We start from the raw sequence: 23,246 nt of genomic DNA on the forward strand, positions 1-23,246 counted from the left end.
TGGGAAGAGTCTTCCTGATAGTCAGGGCAAAAAATACAAAAGCTCCAGAGAAGAAAGGGACATGGTCTTCTAGAGATATGGGCTGCTGAGTGAGTAAGAGGGTGCAGCCACAGTCAGATGTGTAGATTTTACTTTGAGTTCACTGGGCGACCATTGAGGGCAAGATGAGGGAGTCATAGTAACAATCCAATTTACTTTTCAGAAAGGTAACTCTGGTTGTGGTGTGAAGAAAGGATTGTAAGGGAGCAAGACGAAAACAGAAAGGGGAAAAGTGGTGACTTGGGCTGAGATGATAATAACGGGGATGGTGTGAATCAGGACCCAGGTGAAATTGGGAGGGAGAATCATCAGCGCTCAGTCTGAAATTGAATGGGTGGCTCAGACAGGACAAAGGAAGAGAGCAAGCAAGGTTTGAGAAACTGGGCAGATGGGTATCTCATTTCTCAAGTTGGAGAAGAGTAAGGAATGAGCAGGCATCAGAGTAGAGATCAGAAGATTTCACAGGCAGTTGGATATAGGCATCTATAGCTCAGACGGGGGCTGGGAGGTAGTAAAAGAATAGTAAACTCAAACTCCAGGTCTGCTCTCAGTAGACTAGAAGTTGTAACAAAGAGGATTCCACAAAAAGAAGCCTTGAAGATTTCTGCCTCAAAATTCTGTGCGAGTGTGCGTGTGTGTGTGTGTGTGTGTGTGTGTACACACATGTGTGATTTATAGCATTGTATCTTAATGAAGCATACAACTTTTACTCTCAGGTATTTTTCAAATAAAAGAGAAATTTAAATCTTGTGTTTTTGAAAATGCCATAAATAGAGTATATTTATTCTTAGGTTGAAGGTCTGTTAGTCCATGTAAAGTTTAATTATAGAAAACTAGATCAAATACCATGATACATTAGCTACATTCAAATACATTCACCTAGGTTTATTTTTCTCTTTCTTCTTACCTTGCCAGCATTTACCAAAAGAACTGTTGCTCCAGATTCAGCTTCAATCAAGGAAGATGCCACAATGAATGAAACAAGTTCACAACCCAAAAAAGAGGAATATGAGAACTAAAAAAGCAAATGTAATTTGTTCTTTTACAAGAGTGTTTTACAGATAATAACGTCTCTATTCTTATAAATTTGGCCCAGATTATCTAACAGACATACCTGCCACTTTGGCTATCTAGTATTGCCAAACATTGACAAAAGTGACAATACTATTGGTCCTTGTGAATAAGTTAAAGCAATCCAAATAATATCAGCTCATGAATGATGTGCAGCTAATTTATTTGCAATTTACACTAGCACAGAAAGAATGATATTTTTTCACTTTGTATTTTCCCTTTGCAAGTGTGGTCAGTCACATTTGCCCAACCAAAATTTGGATTTCTAATTGAGGCCTTTCAAAAATTACTGGCTAAAAAGAAGGAAAATGAGTTTCCCTTGAGGCAAAAGTTGCCAGCACTTTATATTCAGGGAGCATTTATATGCAATTGATTTTTTGAAAAAATGCATTCTCCCTAATAAATTATCATGTGTTATAACATGTCATAGAGGTGTGCATACATAACATTAGACAGCCCACTTTATAAATGCTCAGGATTTTTATATCTGTCATCTCAGTGGTCTACAACTACATACAGTAACTGAAAATTATTTCCAATCATCCATTTTTAATAGCAATAAAGAATTCATAAATGATATTTGAACTGTAGAGCACGTAAAAAATTCATAGCACAATTTATTTATTTATCTTTTTGTGGCCAAATATCCTACTGTGATCACTTCAGTCATACCCTGAACCATTTTTGGTTTACTGTGACTAAAATCATAGCACCAAACTCCTTTGTCCATGAGATTTATATATAATCTTGTATAATTTGGTACTATCTGCTTCTACCATCCTAACTTTTTTCGTCCAAGTGTTTAAGAACTTATTTCCTTTACATCCTGATCTCCTAGAGGAGAAAGATTTGTATTAAATGCTGAGTAATAGTAAACTTTCAGGAACTGAGTCCTACTGAGTCATGGATTCTGCACAGACAAGGACAGTAAACCAATACCTTTGTAATATGCATTCCATTTTGTGTTTGTTAAAGTACACTTGCTCGTTAGAGTTCTCACATTTCATAAAGATGTTTCTGCTCATGATATGTTTTCCTACCTTACCGTATTTGATGGTACTGAAGAAGAAAAAAAATGGCAGTCTTTTCCACGAACTCAAATGCAACTCTTCCTATAGAACATGGAGATATCTCCTATCCAAAAATTGCATAACACAAGCTATGTAACCTCTGAGAGATGCATTTTTGTCATGTATGCATTTCAAAAATCTTGTATTGATTCCTACTATATGCCAGACATTGTGCCAAGAGGAAAAAATGAAATGCTAAAACAGTTGTGCATGTTGCAAAGTTTGTTTAGCATTAGGAATTACATGAAAATCGAAGTGATTTTATTAGTCTAGCTGGAGAAATTTGGGATTAGATAACATTAAACACATTTGGTTTTATTTTATCTAACTTCAGGAATTCTTAGAGCAATGCAATGTACTAAGGAGCATTATTAGGTTTTATTGGGAGTATCCTGTGTGATGTGACTCACAGTCCTGGTGATCCATATAATCTGTATTACTCTGCGGTAATATTTAGGGTATTGAGAATTTATTTCCTTTGATGATTTGACCAACGTCAAAATATTTTATCTCCCTGGACCTAAATAAGCACCAGGGAAGAAAATACAAGGGAAAAACAACAGATCTCATTTAAATCCTAAGGATAAATGTTAATTTAAAAACTTTTATGTATTAGTAGGGCCTTCATGCAGTCTGTTCCCTTCTATAAGAACTGATCTAAACCATTACATCTGTGGTCATTAAAAAAAAATTGCACCAAACCAATTAGACCTGAAAATGTAAGTTAACTCAAATTATTTACATGGGAAATCCTTGAAAACATATTGGCTGGTGATTTTATAACAGAACGAAGAGGAATCTTATGAAACTTTTGAAATCTAAGAAAAGCCATTATATCATGTTATTGAATGCCCTGTGCTACTGTTGGATGAATGAAGGTGTCTGACTTATATATGGAACACACAAGAACTTCGAAGGCAAAGTCAACTTTTTGTGAACAACAATCTTGTCAAAATTCTTTGGCCTTCTGTTTATATAAAAATAATTCCAGGGACCTGTCTCCTCTGAGGATTTTTCCTATCTCTTGCAGTTACCGTTCCCTTGAGTTGGAAATCAAAAAGAATGCTAAGGAAACATTAGTCACTTGATTTGTGCATTTTAAAGCCAATAACTTCTTTCCTTTATGCACCCCTTTGGCAGGATAGCCTCAATTACATGTGATATTAGCCCTGTTTGAATAGTTGCTGGTCCACCATATTGCTTGTAGTACTGGGATATTGGGAATGATAAACCTTATTCTGCAGTATGCCTGATCCAAGACTTAATTTGAAGGCTGACCTTTTTGGTTTAATAATTTTGATTCTTCTGGCCATCTTTCTCCCTAAACACACTGAACTTCCATTGAAGTTGCTGAAGGCTACAGGGAGAGAAACACAGCTGGGAGAATTCTGGCTTGATGTTTTTCCCATTGGCTAAGGTCATATTATTTCTTTGACTAGTGTCTGACTGGAAGGTTGAAAACCAATTGGTTATATAACATTTTATGCACCCAGTTTCCCAGAACCACTAACTTTTCTTATTGTTATAGTTTAGTTACCTATTTTTACTAATTATGAGCTATAATCTATAGCTTAATAAAACAGTATGCATACAGCATTTAAAGTTTACATGTATAAAACATGCCTACCTACTTAACAAAGAAAATGAACCTATTTTTCTCCTTTCAAGTATGGTAAATGCATTTTTTCATTTTGAATCTCAGTTCAGTGGTATGCAATGTACATTTAAAGCCACAGTAATTGTTACATTTTCTCTAATCTGTATTGAACTTTATAGTTAGATAACACATCATGTTAAAAACAGAAACAAACTCTTACATATAATGAGATGGCACATTTACTTAGCACACTCTTTTTTTAGGAAGGGATAAATACCTCAATTGTTTTACTCAGGAGTCGTGCTTACTATAAAATATAACGATACATCCTATGGTAGCCAAGAATGTGAATGATCTTTGAGTAATTTTCCAAGAGTCTTACACACACCCCCAAACAAACTGTTCCAGTATTTTCTCTCAATTTAAAACAAAACAAAACAGAAAATTTGCAATTTTCATGGCCTTCAAATAGGGAAGCTGTTCTCACGAAAGCATCTGGTTTTCTTGGATCAAAACTAAATTATGAACCTTAGCTGGAAAGGAAATTTGGGAAAGGTTGTATATAAAGGCATTTCATGCACCAAAGTATGATATGAAAATAGTTCCATCTTTCAGCTTTTAAGTTCTTGAATGTTTAGCAATAGAAACATATCAACTTATCCCTATTTGAGAAAAGAAATTTAAACCACGAAAGATTCCATTGAGTTTCATTTCCTTACAAAACACGACACATCTAATTTAAGGCTGGAAGAAATGCTTACATGGAAAAGCAGAACTTTAGATTCCAAGCCTCCAAACAAATTTCAGACAAGTCACCCTAGCTTTTGTTTAGTAACAAAGTAAACCAATCTGCTCTTCTTTGGCGAAACCAGCCTCACCTTCTAGTTCGAACCTTAACTGCTCCTATTTTAGCTTCTCCTGCTCTATATGTGCTTATGGCCATATCCTACCTAAATCCAAGCCCAGGACAAATTACCCTTCATGTTCTACCAGGCTAGCCGTTACTGTTGAACTCTAAAGTCTTATAACTGTACGACCCACACTGAGAGGGCTGACTCTGGGATTTGTAGTTCCTGCATTGATTTTCAGGAGCAGCCAATTAGGAAAGGATTTATATTGCATATGTCTTTGGCCATTCTTATGGCTGAAACCCATGGAATACGTCTGTGGTTGAGCAGCTTTTCTTCACTAACATAGCTGGACTCTGACGTGAGTGCAAAGCCCTGTGATAATTGTGGATGTGAATTTGACCTCCTTGCTCTCTACAGGGATATACTGGATTTATATAGCTACTAAACATCGCTACATGTTAGCTCCCTTTGATGTTTGGAGTAATATAGCATCTGATGGCCTCCAGCTTTCGTAATGTAGAACTTAAGGTCTTTGAGCATATAAATGGGAATGTTGGGGGCAGGGAAATGCTACTAGAGTCAAAACAGAGCCTTGCAATATTTATCACATGTACTTATAAGGATAACTTGCTATGTTTCAGGAAATGAAGTTACATAGTTGCCATTCTCTGGAGGAATGCTCTCTCTTTCTCAAACAGTCATTTGCTAGACCATCCTGTAGAGTCTATCTTCTGTCACCCCATGGGTCCCCACAACTTGTCACCCTCTCATTTTTTATTCTTTCAGTGAGGCCGTTTGACTGGCATTATTTAAATAAAAATAAAAGTTAACAATTTATCCTTAGATATTAGAGCTCTGTGTCATCTTAGCTGTATACTTCATTGGAAATAAAAATCAGAATACTGGCTTGAAGCAATATTGTTTTTAAAGGGAACTAGTGAATGCTAAACTACCAACAGTTCAGATGTTATAATTTAACAGTAAAAAAATATTCTGAGGGAAAGTAGGATAATATTATATGTTCCTTAGTCACTAGCTCACAATCTTTTTACATAATGACTTAATATTTTCTTAAAATCATACTTGCTTTTAAAAATGCCAAGTTTAATTTTTATAGTGTTAGGTTTTCCATTACATTGTACTTTCCTTTTGTTTTTTTCTTACAAATTTTTAAATTGAAAGTGTACCTGTGAGTCATTTGAAGCCACCAAGCACTCAAATGCCTTCAAAAGTGCAAGACATTTCGTCAACAATGTGAATATTCGGCCTTTCAAATGGCGCATCTCTTTGTCCTTGAGATACTATATTTCTATTGGAAATATTTCATCTCTCCCAGTGTCTCTCTTTGATATCCTTCTCTAGTCCTCTCCTCACAGATCTTTAGAAGTGGCTTTATGTCCTTTATTAGGGCCAGGCTGTGGGCCAGAGTCATGCTCACTTGTCCTGTGCATGTATTTTAAGATAGCAGGAAAATCGCAACCAGGAGTTAGTGAGATTAATACATGAAACGCTTTTGTTATTTTTCTTAAGCTGTGAGCTGGTCTATTAACCAGGTGTGGAAGGCTTCTCTTCGTAAAACAAGATCCTTATTCTTCGTCCTTGTATGATAATACACAGCTATTTTTAATACAGTATTTATATGCACTTCGTGTATCAGAGAACTTATTCATATCACCTTCATCACCTTATAGCCAAAAGAGCAGTTCTCAAAATGTGTATCCAGTTGTACATCTGATTTAAAATTTCAATTTCAAATATAGCCCCTTTATAAGCTTTTTCCCCCTTTTTCTTCTTAGCTCTTGAAGCCAGCTATTATCAGATCATACTGCATAACTCTTATTCAGTGTTATCCCTAGGGTAGTGGTAATGCTAGTTTAGATTTTGTTTGTCCATTGTTGCTCAGCACTTAGCTGGATAAGGGAATGAAGGATGGCAGGAGTTCTGTAAAATGATATGAACACAGAGGAAGCTGGGTTGCCTTTAATAACACACATTTTAAACTGTTTACTGGAAGGAAAAACTGGGGTAGCACTTCATCCTTTATGTGATACAGAGTCCTGGAAAGAAGCATTGTGAGAAGTCCTGTTGAACTTGATGTGCACTATAAGGTCACATTTCTGATGAAACTTGCACTAATCCTTCATGTTCTTTATGGACTGCTGGCTGGCAGTTTGGATCTGGGTGCAAAGTGGTCGGCTTTCTGATGTTTTTCAGTGTGGGTGCCCTGTGCTTGTCTGTCAGTTTGGATTTTCATTTTATTTATGCTGTCATTAATTCCACTGTGATGGAAGATACAGGTTTGATTTATGACTTAGCATATTTGAAACTTCCCATCGTAATGAACCCCAGGCTCTTAGTTACCAGAAGTAAAACAGTGATGGGCAGCAAAGCCATCTAACATGGTGGCTTTGGGAGGGTGGGCACTAAAAGAGGTTTGGAGAAACCTAAGGATTTTTTTCTTTCTTTCTTTCTTCTTCCCCCCTGGCCTAAGTAAAACAGATGCAACAGTTCTAACGAGGCACTTCCTGCCCAGAGTCACTGGCAGAGCAGCCTCCACCCAACAGCTGCAGTTTGAGACCTCATGCTGCTGGCCAAGGTTCATTCTGTGCTTTGACCAAGACCACAGCCAATAAAGTCAATGTGTACCGTGGAAAGAGTTTCCCTTTTTTTTCCATTGGAGAAGTCTTTTGTGAGGTTAGTTTGACTGTTCCAAATTAACAGTGGTGGTCATTGCTCATTTCTCATTTCTTAATTTTAACTGCATGTAAACTCACGGATTAGGTTCCACTGGGGGCAAATTTAGTTTTTTGAGGAAGATACATATCCTTTTGTTCAATGATTCCTGACAGCATTTGTTCACAAAGTGTGGTTTCTAAACCAGCAGCAGTATCACCTGGGTGCCTGTTAGAATTACATACTCTCTAGCTAGCCCCAGACCTATTGATTCAGAAACTCTGGGGATAGCGCCAATGATCTGTGTTGTAACAAGTCCACCAGGTGATTCCGATAAATGCTCGAGTTCAGGAACCCTGCCTTGACATTCATTTTATTATAGCTTTCTCTGAGTTTTAGTGCCTATCCCAAAACAAAAACAAGTGGAAGGAAGGAAAATAGAAAGTGGCTATTTTCCAGGTGAAGTACGAGAGTCTTTTTTAAATTTTGGTTTCCAATATTCTGTTCTCCCAGGTATTCGAGCTGTGACTCAGTCTTGAGGTTCATCCAAGTGAAGTTCTTAAAGTCGTTTCCAAAGATGCTTGCTTAACTACTAGAGGTTACTTCCCACCTCCTCTTCCTAACAGACTCTGGCAGGACTCTGCCCATTCAGCAGGACCATCATCAAGATATCCAATTAAATCAGGGCCTATACTATGGTTCTTCTGTTTGAAGAACAGAAGTAGTATTTGATTATAAACATAGCAAATATCTTCAGAGTCAAGTTGTAATTCTGTTTTCTCTCACTCCCAGGAACTTCAGAGCAACCTGGTTTGGGGCATTGGTTCTGCATTACCATTTCACATGCAATTTCATTTGTCCCTCTCTATACCAGCAGGTCACAGTCCATCACTGTGTTTCAGAGTAACATTTCCAGACTTTGACATTGTCATGTGAAGGAAGATTTTAATTTGATGATTTCTTGACATTTAAATCTCATCCAGCTTTACCTCAATGTTGACATCAAGATCAGGGAATTTTTTCTACCCTTTCATCTTGTCATCCCTGAAAGGCTGCTAACTGATGGCCATATATGATTCGTCTTGACCTTTTATCTTACAGATGTGTATCTTACATTGATACACAATAGTTATACAGTATCCCCCTTAAATATAATTGATAATATGAAATATTTGTTTGGATTCAAGTTGATGCCCCTCCCCTTATTGCTTAAGAATAGACTAAATGAAAATCTACACAAAATTCTCCTATTCTAAAATGGCTAAATATTTTCAAGAACTCCTCTTAATTTCTGACAATCAGTTTAAATATTCACTGCGTCATACTCAGAAAAAGTGATTTTTTGAAATGGTGTTTATTTCCTGAGTAACTACAATGCAATAGGTCCCATTTAGAAGCTTTGCTAAGGTCTTCTCACCCTTCCAGCAATTGTAGCAGTGAAAGTACTGAAATGTACAGGTTGTGCATAGATCACAAAACAAGTAAATCGAGCAAACAGCATAGTTCCTCAAACTGTGTTTACAATGTCTTTAGTTATTTTATGGTTTGGAATTTGTACCAAGTGGTAATGTAGATAAGGTCTTTTAAAAACAGCCTACATGAATATACACACGAATTTTATTACATCTACTGTTATCTACTTTGGAAAATCTTCCCATCGTTGAGCAGGTACATATGCCAACAATTACGTACTTAAAATCCCTAAGTTTCCTCAGCACTAGTGGCCTTCCACTCAAGAAAGCATTATTTCTCTGAATCATCTATCCATTTATTCATTCATCACTAAATTCTTGTCACCTATTATGTACTGAATCTTATTTAATTGGCTAAAAAGTCTCTAGTATATATTACCAGTCTTAACCTTGTGATTTTTAAGAATTTAAGTAGAATTTCTTTATTTGGTAGGCTGATAAAGTTGGTTAACTAGATCTATATGTTTCAGTATGTATATATTTCATAAGTCCTAATTACCAATTATAATAGTTATACACAATTTGAAGTTGATAGAACTAGACTTGAATATGCTAAACTTTCATTACTCATCAGTATTTCACTTCTTATTGCTATTCTCTGAAAAAAGAATGAAATTGGACTTTTGAAAAGGAAGAGGTATCTATAAGTTGTATATATTGAGATAATATCAAATAATACAGGAAGAGGGCCAAGACTCTCATATTATCTTTGACCCCTTTTGAGATAAATACTGAAGGTGAAGCCATACAACCCAAAACTGATTCTTCTTATTTTGTTTTTGGGAAACCTTTACTGTTCAGAGCAAGGATCTTGTGTGTATGTATGTGAAAATGTATCATTTGCTGGGTATAAAATGAAGATGAGATTTAGATTCTCAGAATGATTACTGGATATAGGCTGGACTTCTCATAGATCTCATGTGAGAACAATGCAGTTCTGGAGCTCCTGAGAGACAGCTGTCCAACTGAATGGCTGCCATCTTCTGTCTGCTGCTACCTTGATTCCACTGCTTTTGAGCTGCAGACGATGTGTTATTTTTCACACTGATGCTCACAATTGAGGTTAGTTTTCTCTACTCTTTCTCTTTTGGGACTATATTTCTCAGAGGGATGTACAGTTGTAGACACTGGTGCCACAGAACAGATATAGAAAAACTTTCCCATGTAATAGTCATGCAAATAGATGTTCAGGATAGATGTTTACTGCCTTTAAATATTCAGTGTCTATTGCTCTTCTTGGAGAGTCATTACAAGTGAACTGGAAACAAGAAATCTAAAGGAGAACAAGTTAAAATCCTCTGCAGTCTATAAAACTAGTGCTGAAAGTATGGATGTGAGAGATATCTTCTTTTGTCCTTTCAAATATGTATGAAATTACCTGCTTTCCTAAGGTGATAAGTGATGCAAAGTGGCAGTCACCAGAGTGAGATCCATGTTCATGTTGATTCCAATCTCAATACCATGACTTTACCTAAATGTTTGATCAATTTAGCAAAAGCAATACTGCCTTTTACCAACAGAAAAATTACTGACCTTTTGCTGATAGAATCATGGGAGCTAATGCCCAAGTTACTTATAATCTATGTGAGGACCCATGTAGTAACATTTATAACCCATGTAGGTCTTGGCAAGGTTAGACCAAAGTAAATCATCACCACTTTGATATTTGCTGTCCATTTTATGATTATTAGCTCGAGGTCTAGCACACAGAAAAATTTGTGTAAGTGAGAACCAAGATTGGCTAGGTGCAGTGGTTCACACCTGTAATTCTAGCATTTTGGGAGGCCAAGGCAGGCAGATTGCTTGAGCTCAGGAGTTTGAGACCAACCTGGGCAACATGGTGAAATCTCATCTCTACAAAAAATACAAAAGTTAGTTGAGCATGGTGACGCACGCCTGTAGTCCCGTCTGCTTGAGAAACTGAGGTGAGAGGATCACCTGGGTCCTGGAGATCAAGCCTGCAGTGAGCTGTGATTGCACCACTGCAGTCTAGCCTAGGACACAGAGTGAGATCCTATCTCAGAGGAAAAAAAAAAAAGAACTAAGATGAGGGGTTTTGTTTTGATACTATCACCTGTTGAACATCTTAACTCTTTCAATCAATATAGTGTCTGGAAACAGAATCTTTAAAAGCTACATAAAAAATTGCCAGACATAACTAACGGTACCTAGAAAGAAGCTTATTTGTTAAATTACATATAGCTGCTGCAAACATGATTACTGTATTTCTAGATTATAAAATGTTTCACTAGACAGTAACCTCTTTCAAGAAAGGCATTGTGTTTTGCCTAGTACTGTGGCTGACATATAATAAGTGTTCAAAATACATTTACTAACTGAACTAACTCCATCTGTTCTCTCAACCATCTTTCCTGACCTCAGTGAGCAAAGTGTGCTTATTAACTGATTTTGGTAGCCAAATCTGCAGTCTTTCAGCACTTAATAGATCCGTGAGCTTGATTGTATTCATTTAAATTCACACACAGTCAATCAGATACCATCCTTATGTCACCACTATTAATAACTAATTTACTGAGCATGAAATATGCTGACTTTTCCATAATAAATATTGTAGAGCATCTGTGTTGTCATTGAATGCACTATTTCTTTTGTGTTTGTGCAAGTCTATAGCTGAAGGCCTGAGTGTGTGTTGGCCATCCTATTTGTGGATGTTTGTGTGTGTGTGTGTGTGTATCTGTCATCCCACATGCCTCACCAGGACTATCCACTGGATGATGTGGAACAAAATCCTTCAGTTTGTAATGTTGGTCCCTTAAATTCTAAGTTGGTTTTGCAATATGGGATTTTATGGAAAGTAGAGAAACTCACTGATAATTTAACATCAATTGTTCCCTGATTGTTGACTTTTCATTGTCATCCTTAGGGAGCTGTGCTTCACCACCTATATGATAGGCAGGTCAATATTTGCTGAGCCTTCTCGACCTGCCAATATTTGGCTAATGTAGAGCTGATTGTGGTTTGGTTGCCTATTCATCCCACCAATGATCCTTCATTTTAAGACATTTGACTTGAGAAGCTTGCCTAGTTTCTCACATGCCAATTTCTTGTCATTTAGCAATTTATTTGCTCACTTGGACCAAGTGTAAAAATCACTGAGAATTGTGTACTTCTGTGCCTCTTCGTTTCTTTACTTTTACTATTTCCTCTCTCTTCACATTGCCATTGCAATCCACAACCCTTTCTACTAAAGTGATGTTTGGCACATTTTGTTGAAGTTTAGGTCATAAAGTGTGAGCTTCCCAAGGTTCGGCTTTTTCAGCTGATGTGTCTGGTGATGCAGTGTTGCTGAAGCACTGGATAATGTGCTTTTCATGTGTCTTGTCACTCCTATTAACAAAGCTTCCTAGGCCCTATGCTATAGCTAGATGGTGCCGGTTTTTTAGTATAGATACCATAATGCAACTTGATGCTTGTCAGCCTGATAAGAGTGCTGTTGATCCTAAGCTTCTGATGCATGCGCAATGAAAGAAACTATGCCTTTGGACTTCATGTTACTGATAACATTATAACTAGTAAATGTGTACTACACTACACAGTTCTGGACAACACAAGCGTTGTAATAGTCAAGAACCATGTGCTGCTTTGTCTCTATAGCAGTACGTCAGTAGTAGCTGACATAACATCAGTGACTTTTGTTTTTAAGTTATCCATACTAAACTTAGGAAAAGATACCACAAATCAGTGACTCCTAAAAGCCCAGCACTGTAATAAATACTCTGAAATATGCAAAGGAAGTAGCATTTCTGCTATTGTGGTTGTTTGGGTAAATATAAATATTTACTGAATGAATACATTTTAACAGAAAAAAATAGGATTCCTTTAACTCCTCTCTTCATAAAAAAAAGTAGCAGCACTTTAAAAGACTATTCTCCCTCCCAAACCATATTTAACTATCTTTGTCCCTTGACAAGATATAGCTATACCAAAATTTTGATCAGATTTTAAAAATAGAAGCTCCTAGGTATTAAGTCTAACTACTTTTACTACTAGAGAATATTCTCATTTATTTTGTTATCCCAGATAATATTAAGAATTACTCTAATAACTATTTTTAGGTTTAGATATGAAAGTAGGAATTGGGATATTTAAGGTGAACTAGGATCTACATTGATCTAAATGGATGGATTTAAAACCATAGTGTTCAGTTGGCTGTCCTGCCTACTATAAGAGGTTTAGTGTTAGGTCCAGAGGAATCCTGGCTACCTCTGTTACTGATTGCCATGTAACACTGAGCCTGCCATTTTACCTCTCATGCCTCTTAGCTGTTAACTGAGGAAGTTCAATAACTGGCTCCCTTTCCATTTCTATAGTCTATGAATATACTGCTGAAGTATAAAATAACAGTCTGTACTGGATTAAGGTGGACAATATATAATCTGAATCTCTACTACAAAACTAATGCCGAGAGAGACCAAACCATCTTTGAATTATGAGCCTGTGACACAGTTTGGCTGTGTCCCCACCCAAATCTGAACTTGAGTTATATCTCCCAGAATTCATGGGGGCTGGTCTTTCCCATGCTATTCTCCTGATAGTGAATAAGTCTTACAAGATCTGATGGGTTTATCAGGGGTTTCTGCTTTTGCTTCTTCCTCATTTTTCTCTTGCCGCCACCATGTAAGAAATGATGCCTTTCGCTTCTCGCCATGATTCTGAGGCCTCCCAAACCTTGTGGAACTGTAAGTCCAGTTAAACTTCTTTTTCTTATCAGTCTCAGGTATGTCTATCAGCAGCCTGAAAATGGATTAATACAGTAAATTGTTACCAGTAGAGTGGGCCATTGCTGAAAAGATACTTGAAAATGTGGAAGTGACTTTGGAACTGGGTAACAGGCAAAGGTTGGAACAGTTTGGAGATCTCAGAAGAAGACAGGAAAATGTGGGAAAGTTTGGAACTTCTTAGAGACTTGCTGAATGACTTTGCCCAAAATGATGATAGTGACATGAACAATAAGGTCCAGGCTGAGGTGGTCTCAGATGGATATGAGGAACTTGTTGGGAACTGGAACAAAGGTGACACTTGTGATGTTTTAGCAAAGATCTGGTGGCATTTTGCCCCTGCCCTAGAGATTTGTGGAACTTTGAACGTGAGAAAGATGATTTAGTGTATTTGGCAGAAGTTTCTAAGCAGCAGAGCATTCAGAGGTGACTTGGGTACTGTTAAAGGCATGCAGTTTTATCAGGGAAGCAGAGCATAATGGTTTGGAAAATTTGCAGCCTGACTATGCAATAGGAAAGAAAACCTATTTTCGGGGAAAAATGTCTCCAGATCATGTCAGAGACCTTCACAGCAGCCCCTCCCATCATGGGCCTGGAGGTTCAGGAGGAAAATATGGTTTCCTGGGCCAGGCCCAGGGTCTTCTTGCTGTGTGCAGCCTAGGGTCTTGGTGCCCTGTGTCCCAGCTATTCCAGCCATGGCTGAAAGGGGCCAACATACAACTGAGGCTATGGCTTCAGAGGATGGAAGCCCCAAGCCTTGGCAGCTTCCACTTGGTATTGAGTCTGTGGGTGCACAGAAGTCAGGAATTGAGGTTTGGGAACCTCTGCCTAGATTTCAGAAGACATATGGAAACATCTAGATGTGCAGGCAAAGTTTGCTGCAGAGGCAAGGTTCTCAGGGATAACCTCTGCTGGGACAATACAGAGGGGAAATGCGGGGTAGGAGCCCCACCCAGAGTCCTTACTGGGGCACTGTCTAGTGGAGCTGTGAGAAGAGGGCCACCATCCTCCAAAATGCAGAATAGTAGACCTACCAACAGCTTGCACCATGTGCCTGAAAAATCCACAGACACTTAACACCAGCCCATGAAAGCAGACAAGAGGGGGGCTGTACCCTGCAAAGCCACATGGTGGAGCTGCCCAAACCATGGGAACCCACCTCTTGCATCAGCATGACCTGGATGTGAGATCTGGAGTCAAAGGAGATCATTTTGGAGCTTGAACATTTGCCTGCCCCACTGGATTTAAGATTTGCATGAGCCCTGTAACTCCTTTGTTTTGGCCATTTTCTCCCATTTGGAATGGCTGTATTTACCCAATACCTCAACCCCCATTGTATCTAGGAAGCAACTAGCTTGCTTCTAATTTTACAGGCTCATAGATGTAAGGGGCTTGCCTTTTCTCAGATGACATTTTGGACTGTAGACTCTTGGATTAATGCTGAAATGAGTTCAGACTTTCGGGGACTGTTGGGAAGGCATGATTGGTTTTGAAATGTGAGGACATGAGATTTGGAGGGGCCAAGGGCAAAATGATATGTCCTCACCAAAATCTCGGCTTGTATCTCTCAGAATTCCCACATGTTGTGGAGGGGGCCAAGGGGAGATAATTCAATCATGGGGTCTATCTTTGCCATGATATTCTCATGACAGTGAATAAGTCTAATGAGATCTGAATGGGTTTATCAGGGGTTTCTGCTTTTGCTGCTTCCTCATTTTTCTCTTGCCACCTCCATGTACAAAGTGCCTTTCACCTCCCACCATGATGCTGAGGCCTCCCCAGCCATGTGGAACTGTGAGTCCAATTAAACACCTTTTTGTTTGCAGTTTCAGGTGTGTCCTTATCAGTAGTGTTAAAATACACTTTGTTTTTCAATGTTTTATTCAAAATAACCTTTCTGTAAAGTCACTTTACTTGCATAATCCATCCTCACAGATTTTTACATGTTATATTTTGCTTAAAAATAGTGTAAGATTAGAATCCTACCTCTTGCACAACTTACTAACTGTGCAATTTAGGGTAATTTACTTAACATTTCTGAGCTTCATTCTTATTTATATAAAGGAACTAATTGTATCTGCCCTAAAAGAGCTATTAGGAGACTTACATGTAATGGCTCTGAAAAGTGTCAGCCTCAGAACCTGGCACACAGAGGCTCATCATAAATGTTTCTTACTATCTAGGCCTGATCCACTTCATCCATAAACCATGAGGTTCTGTTTCTATTTATTAATCGGCAACAAATCACAGAAGCTATAGAACAGTGAGTGGACGGAGCTAATCTGTCTCTAAAATTCGCATATTTATTCTGTTAGATTGCATTAATTCATCAAATATTTACTGAATGCCAATTCAAATGCCAGGAAGAGATATATTGTTATAAGCATGTCTTCAAATCTACCTATGTAGCAGGGAAGGAGATGTTAATATTCTGTACCTAGCATATGTCATGTGCTATATGCAAACAGTATTCAAAAGAGCTTTCACTATTTTAACTCAATCCTCACAATAACCCTATGAGGTTAGTATTATCATTTTCATTCAAGAATGTATCTTATATGAGGAAACTGAGAGACAGCGAGATTGAGTAACTTACCCGAGATCACATACTGATAAGTGTGGAGCCCAAATTTGAATGCAGTCAGTATGCATTGCTTCAAAATCCATGTGTTTTGTCACCCAGCTACATATGCAAAGTGTCATTTAAAAATTATTTGAAGGAATCAGTGACACCAATGAGTTTTTTCTCTCACTCATAGAGGGCGTTTTAAATAGCATTTCCAGGAAAAGAAGACTGGAAGTCTGCTTGCTGTCAACCACACTACACTGCTTAAATCTCATGCAGCTTTGAAGATGCATCAGGTTTTTCTATGCGTATCTTCTCTGTAACCGAAAAGACAGAACAAAGAGCAGCCCGGTGGGGTTAGATGCTGGGGGATTAAGCAATAACTCACTCCATTTTCTGTTTCTACACTCCAGCCACTGCCAAGTGATTTTTAAAAAATTTAAATCCTTTTCTGTCCTAACAAATACAGGGTATACTCTACCAAAAGAGTGCTCTGCTAGTAAAAAGTGGTTTTTGAGTCAAGTAGAAAAAAGAGGGGGAAAAAAACATGGGTGTCAGATAAAGCTGAAGTGTCCAGGAAGAGAGGGAGGAATGGGGAGCTTTTCTTTCAAGTGTCCTATTAAAATGTGTGAGTGGAAGTGAGGGTGGATTTCATGAGTAAATATGGAATTGTGCCACCAAATTCTTTCCTCCAGAGCTAATATTCTCATGGGATATTAATATTAATACAAGGAAAAAGGCCCTGGGTGAAGAAAAATTCTTTTCCCCTTCAGGGGCAGAGTTCTCTCAGGATGACAGTGAAGTTAAAGAGTTCCAGAAAGTGCTAGTAGAGCTTTGAGCATGCTATCATTAGCAGAGAGAAAAACAGACTACAACAGGATTCATTTTGGAAAGTAAAGAAAAAGGAACCCAGTAAAACCTAAAGCCTAGGCAAGGACCTTTTCCCTGCCTTAGAACTTGCTAAGCTTTCCATAGTGTGTGGGCCTTTTAGTTATACTCATTATTCTGGCCTAATTCAGGTCACCAAAATAGAAATGCATGGGACAAGTGACTGACATGACCACATTGTGGTTTAGATATATTGATAACACAGGAAGGTGCTTTACATTTTATAAATGTGATCATAATTCTTTTATTTACAGTTTATCTGAATCGTTCTTTTGGGACATGTTAAAAGAGCAAGATAAAAACATGGAACTTTTTCCTCAAGCGACTTAGTGGATAACTAAATGTCCAGTTTCAAAAACTTGTACTTTTGAAATACTTTTATACTTATAAAAGCCCAAAGAAAATATGGGCCACGTAACTATAATGTAATTTTTCCAAGGTAGGAAAGGAAATTAATTACAAAATACTGTACTATTAGAATATATGGATTTTCATAAGAGCAGCTGTTATTTCACTGTTTACATTATTTTAGGTCCTAGTTTTCTGTTGTGGAGGTGTGTTAATGAGTTCCTTGTTTAATTTATTCCCATTCTCTATATTTCTGATTCTTAATTGTATAATGTGGCTTATATTCATTTTTTTGACATGATAGGAATGCCAGCAATGTGCCTTTCATTTTCTTACGCTTAAAAAATAAAAAATAATAAACATTAAAATGTAAAATCATGAAGGATTCTTACCAACAGTTGTATGTCATCGACTGGAGTGCGGTGGTATTTTCTGGGCTCACCACAACCTCCACCTCCTCAGTTCAAGTGATTCTCCCACCTCAGCCTCCCAAGTCGCTGGCATTACAGGCAAGTGCCACCATGCCCGGCCAACCTGGCTAAGTTTTGTATATTTAGTAGAGATGGGGTTTCACCATATTTTCCAGGCTGGTCTTGAACTCCTGATCTCAAGTGATCCACCCAGCTTGGCCTCCCAAAGTGCTGGGAATACAGACATGAGCCACCGCACCCAGCCTCTTGAGTAAATTATTTAACCAAGTGTGTACAGAACGGTTTGCATGTGGGCAGTTCTCTCAGCACTTACTGTAGGAGAGTTTACAGAACTGAACTTCAATTTCAGTTACACTGGATGTAAATGAGCAATATAAAAAATATAAACAAGCCCACAAATGCAGAATTTCCTCTGAGCAATTTTAAGCCAGTAACATATAATCAACTAAAAAAGAAGCTTGTTTTATACCACCCTTATGCTAAGACTTGCCACACAAGTGGGTAATAAATATCAGAAAGTACTTTCAGGTATATTTATAAGCTAAACCTATGAATCTTTGGTTAATAAAGCAATTCTTCTGATGCTTTAAATATTTGGGACTTCAGGGTTGCAGTTAATTGCATTACATTAGGATGACGAGAAATGCACTCTGGCCTCAATTCTTCCAGTTGGAAATCTTCCTAAAATGTAGGAGTAGATTTTCTCAACTAGCAAGACAATGAATTTTATCAGTCTATTTTTTATGATTTAGACCTGGCATGCCTCAGGGATATAATTCTCAATATCAGTCATCATTGTATAATATAATACATAGATAGAAGGTAGATAGAAGATGAAACAGATGAGTCCATCTGTATTATTGGTCTCAGAATAGTGGTAAGTCTGTCAGTCACCACAGGGACTCTATTATAGTCATGTCCTGTGCAGACTGCTGGAGGAGATATCAAGCTATCATAACTATTTCTTGTACATTTTAAGATATTTAGCAGCATCTTTGGACTTTTTGTTGCTGCTGTTGTTGTTGGAAGAGCAGAAATAACAGATGCACTTCCTACGCATGGAATATAAATTCAGAAAATGGAAAGAGCAGAGGTCAAAGGAGATTTTTATAGAGGAAGCAAGTTACAAGCAGAATCTCGAAGGACGTTTAGGGTTGGCAAATCAACCCTAAGTGCTTGATGACTAAGGGGTCACTGTTTTGACCAAAACTGTTAATTAATTTTTTAACAGTTTTAATGTCACTTACTGAAATTTTTCTCATCACCGTTACCATTAAAACTACTAAGCAATTCATGAAGATTTTTAAAGACAAATTTCTCTAGGTCTTACACATAGCCTCAATGTTGACCATATAGGTAGATGTGGAATTTAGGGGCCAAATTTCACTTTTCCCCAGTATAATTTGTATACGCCTTACCATTTGGTAAAGATATTTCTCCTATACTTTATCCTGCTTTATCTTCTCTTCCCATTCTTCTTTTTCTTGCCTTCTGTGTCTTCATTCTTCCTACTCCTCTACAATTTTCTTCACATTTCTCTTCCCTTTTCAGGTTAGGGTGATGTAGGCCTGTGAGAAGAGAATCCAAAGTCATAACCAGTCTGTTATACTGTCTCCCTGTGGCCTCTGAAACAAATTACAAACTAGAAGGGTTAAAACAACTAAAATGTGTGCTGTCACAGTTCTGGAGGCCAGAAGTTCGAAATCAGTTTCACCAAACAGAAGAATCCATTTCTTGCCTCTTTCAAGTTCTGGTGGCTGCCAGCTTCCTTTGTGACTGCATTACTCCAGTCTCTGCCTCTGTGGTCATGTGGCCTTCTTATCTTCTCTGTGTGTCAGATTCCCTCTCTTACAGGGACATTTATGATGCTACTTAGGGTCCAGACAGATAATCCAAGATAATACCCTAAATTTCAAGATCCTTAACTTAATCATATCTACAAAGATCCTTTTTTCAAATAAGATAACATTGACAGGTTCCAGGGATTAGAGAATTGATATGATATGGCTCTGTGTCCCCACCCAAATTTCTTCTCATATTATAATCTACACACTTCAAAGGACCTGTAATCCCATGTGTCAAGGAAGTGAAACGGAAGTAATTGGATTATGGGGGTAATTTCCTCCATGCTGTTCTCGTGATAGTGAGTGAATTCTCAGGAGATCTGATGGTTTTATAAATGGCAGGGTTTTTTGTGCTCACACAGGCACACTCTCTCCTGCTACCTTGTGAAGAAGGTGTTTGCTTCTCCTTTCACCATGATTGTAAGTTTCCTGAGGCCACCTCAGCCATGAAGAACTGCAAGTCAATTAAACCTCTTTTCTTTATAAATTACCCAGTCTTGGGGAGTGTCTTTATAGAAGTGTGAGAATGGACTAATACAGTAAGTTGGAACTGGGAATGGGGCACTGCTATAAAGATGCTTGAAAATGTAGACGCAACTTTGGAATTGGGTAGCAGGTAGAGGTGGGAACAGTTTGGAGGGCTCAGAAGAAGACAGGAAGATGTGGGAAAATTTGGAACTTCCTAGAGACTTGTTGAGTGGTTTTGACCAAAATGCTGATAGTAATATGGACAATAAAGTCCAGGCTGAGGTGGTCTTAGGAGGAGATGATGAACTTATTGGGAACTGGATCAAAGGTCACTCTTGTTATGCTTTAGCAAAGAGATTGGCAGTATTTCGCCCCTGCCCTAGAGATCTATGGAACTTTGAACTTGAGAGAGATGATCTTAAATTGGAACTTATGTTTAAAAGGGAAGCAAAGCATAACCGTTTGGAAAATTTGCAGCCTGACGATGAGATAGAAAAGAAAAATCAATTTTCTGGGGAGAAATTTAAGCCTACTCTATCAATTTGCATGAAAACTAGGAGCCAAATGTTAATTGCCAAGACAAGGGTAAAATGTCTCCAGGGCTTGTCAGAGACCTTTGGGGCAGCCCCTCCCATCATAGGCCTGGAGTCCTAGTGGGAAAAATGGTTTCACTGGCTGGGCCCATGACCTTGCTGCTTAATACAGTATTGGGACTTGGCACTTGCTGGAATATAGAAACAGAAAATGGAGTGAGTTATTGCTTAATCCCCCAGCATCTAAGCCCACTTGGCTGCTCTTTGTTCCCTCTCTTGGGTTACAGAGCAGATAGGCACAGCAAAACCTGACGCTAAAAAGGGACAATGTACAGCTCAGGCTGTTGCTTCAGAGGGTGCAAGCCTGAAGCCTTGGCAGCTTCCACGTGGTGTTGGGCTTGCTGGTGCATAGAAGTCAAGAATTGAGGTTTTAGAACTTCTGCCTAGATTTCAGAGGATGTATGGAAACACCTGCTGCAGAAATTCCAGCAGAACTTTGCTGCAGGGGTTGAATCCTCTTGGAGAATCTCTGCTTGGTCAGTGCAGAAAGGGAAATGTGGGGTTGCAGCTCCCACACTGAGTACTCACTGGGGCACTGCTTAGTGGAGCTGTGAGAAGAGAGCCATAGTCCTTCAGGCCCCAGAATCATAGATCCACCGACAGCTTGCACTGTGCACCTGGGTAAGACACAGACACTCAACACCAGCCCATCAAAGCAGCTGGGAGAGAGGCTATATCTTCCACAGGGGTGGAGCCACCAAAGACTGTGGGATCCTACTGCTTGCATCAGTGTCCCCTGGATGTGAAACATGGAGTCAAAAGATGTCATTTAGAAGCTTTAAGATGTAATGATTGCCCCCACTCCTGGATTTCAGATTTGTGTGGGACCTGTAGCTCCTTTGTTTTGGTTAATTTCTCCTATTTGGAAGGTAGCATCCAATGCCTTTACCTCCACTGTATCTTGGAAGGAACTAACTTGCATTTGATGTTACAGACTCATAGGTGAAAGGGACTTGTCTTGTCTCGGATGAGACTTCGGACTTGGACTTTTAATGCTGAATAAGTTAAGGCTTTGGGGGACTGTTGGGAAGGCATGATTGGTTTTGAAATGTATAAGGAACATGAGATTTGGAGGGGCCAGGGACAGGATGATATGGTTTGGCAGTGTCTACATCCAAATCTCAACTCAAATTGTAATTCCCATACGTAGAGGGAGGGACCTATAATCCCCAAGTGTCAAGGAAGGGAAGTGACTGAATTATGGGGGTGGTTTCCCCATGCTGTTCTCGTAATAGTGAGTGAATTCTCACAAGATCTGATGGTTTTATAAATGGTAGTTTTACTTGTGCTCACACACACACACACACACTCTTTCCTGCTGCCTTGTGAAGAAAGTGTTTGCTTCTCCTTCCACCATGACTATAAGTTTCCTGAGGCCTCCCCAGCCATGTGAAATGGTGAGTTGATTAAACCTCTTTTCTTTATAAATTTTCCTGTCTTGGGTAGTATCTTTATAGAAGTGTGAGAATGGATTAATACAGGAATGATATCTTTAAGCACCATTATTAAGTCCACTAAAAGTAGAATATTATAGAGTCCTCCCTTGACATTATGGCAGACAACAGTGAGCACATTTTGTATATATATATGAACCTCTACTGTGAATCTCACCTGCAAGCCTAAGAAAAGAGTCATATGTCATCGTGTATCATCATTGGAACCCTGTTCTGTGTTTGAGCAGTACCTCCATACCAAGGAGTGAAGAAGGAAAGGGATCTCACTGTTGCTTAGCAGTTCTCTGAGCACCAGCCATTAATTCCCAAGTAATGAAGGTCAGGGCCAATGATGTGTTCCTTATGGGAAGCTTCTTATTTTACTCTTCAGACTTCAGAGGACTTTTTTTTTTTTTTTTTTTAGGAAGAAAGTGTTTCTTTTGCGCTTTGCGGGTTTTGCTTCAAGTAGCCAGCATATTCTCTTCAACAGAAGCTGGAGAAGGTACAGAGAAGCTTATAGAAAAGATGGATAAGGAATCCTCTCAGCTAGAGGTCTTGCTACATTTAAGAGATCAGGACTGCAAGGAAAAGGATACTTTGAGCACTTCTCATTTAGCTTTCTTTAAATAATCCCACCATCCAAAAATTATCTAGGCTAGGTTAAGGAGGATGAAAATATAAAGAAGCATGAAGATTCATGGCCACTTTCTCTCATACCCAGTATCCATTATAAGCATACCATTTTTTGTTGTTGTTGTTGGGTCCTATGGGAGAAGAAATCTAGATGAATTTTCAGGCATTAATTTTGATAGGACCTGTAATCCCTAAAGATTTTGTATATTCTAGCTCATCACTCTCAGAATCTAATTCAATACATTTAAGAAAAGTGATTCTAATTAGAAAGAAAGATTATTCTTTCAAAGGGGTATTTTGAAACAACTCTAAGACATACTAGAGTGTTAATGCTTCCATATACTCAATTATCATTTTGACTTTTTCCAGCATTAGCTTACTTGGTATTGGATGGGGTGCAGTTTCATAGGGTTATTTGGTTGCCAGCAATCTCTGATTAGTGGTATCTAATGCCCTATGGAGAAAACATCTCAGGGTCTTTGTTGACTAAGCATGGTTTTTCTAGCTCAGTATTTCTCTGCCTCCGCTTT

The 23,246-nt window shown here is 38.4% G+C and overlaps 1 protein-coding gene across 8 annotated transcripts in view; it reads left to right on the forward strand.

Annotated features, from left to right (window-relative positions):
- CEP128 (centrosomal protein 128) overlaps window positions 1-23,246 on the forward strand; it is a 476,123-nt gene that overhangs the window by 449,898 nt on the left and 2,979 nt on the right. For 7 of the 8 annotated variants that reach the window (XM_074392891.1, XM_074392894.1, XM_074392892.1 and 4 more), the window contains one exon: window positions 955-22,475. The exons of the other annotated variant lie outside the window; for it this stretch is intronic. In XM_074392891.1, the coding sequence (XP_074248992.1) occupies window positions 955-1,058 (104 nt within the window). In that variant the 3' untranslated portion in view covers window positions 1,059-22,475. Of the gene's footprint in view, window positions 1-954; window positions 22,476-23,246 lie in introns of those variants that run through there. 8 annotated transcript variants of the gene reach the window in all.

This window comes from Saimiri boliviensis, chromosome 2 (assembly GCF_048565385.1).
Source record: "Saimiri boliviensis isolate mSaiBol1 chromosome 2, mSaiBol1.pri, whole genome shotgun sequence".
NCBI lineage: Eukaryota > Metazoa > Chordata > Mammalia > Primates > Cebidae > Saimiri > Saimiri boliviensis.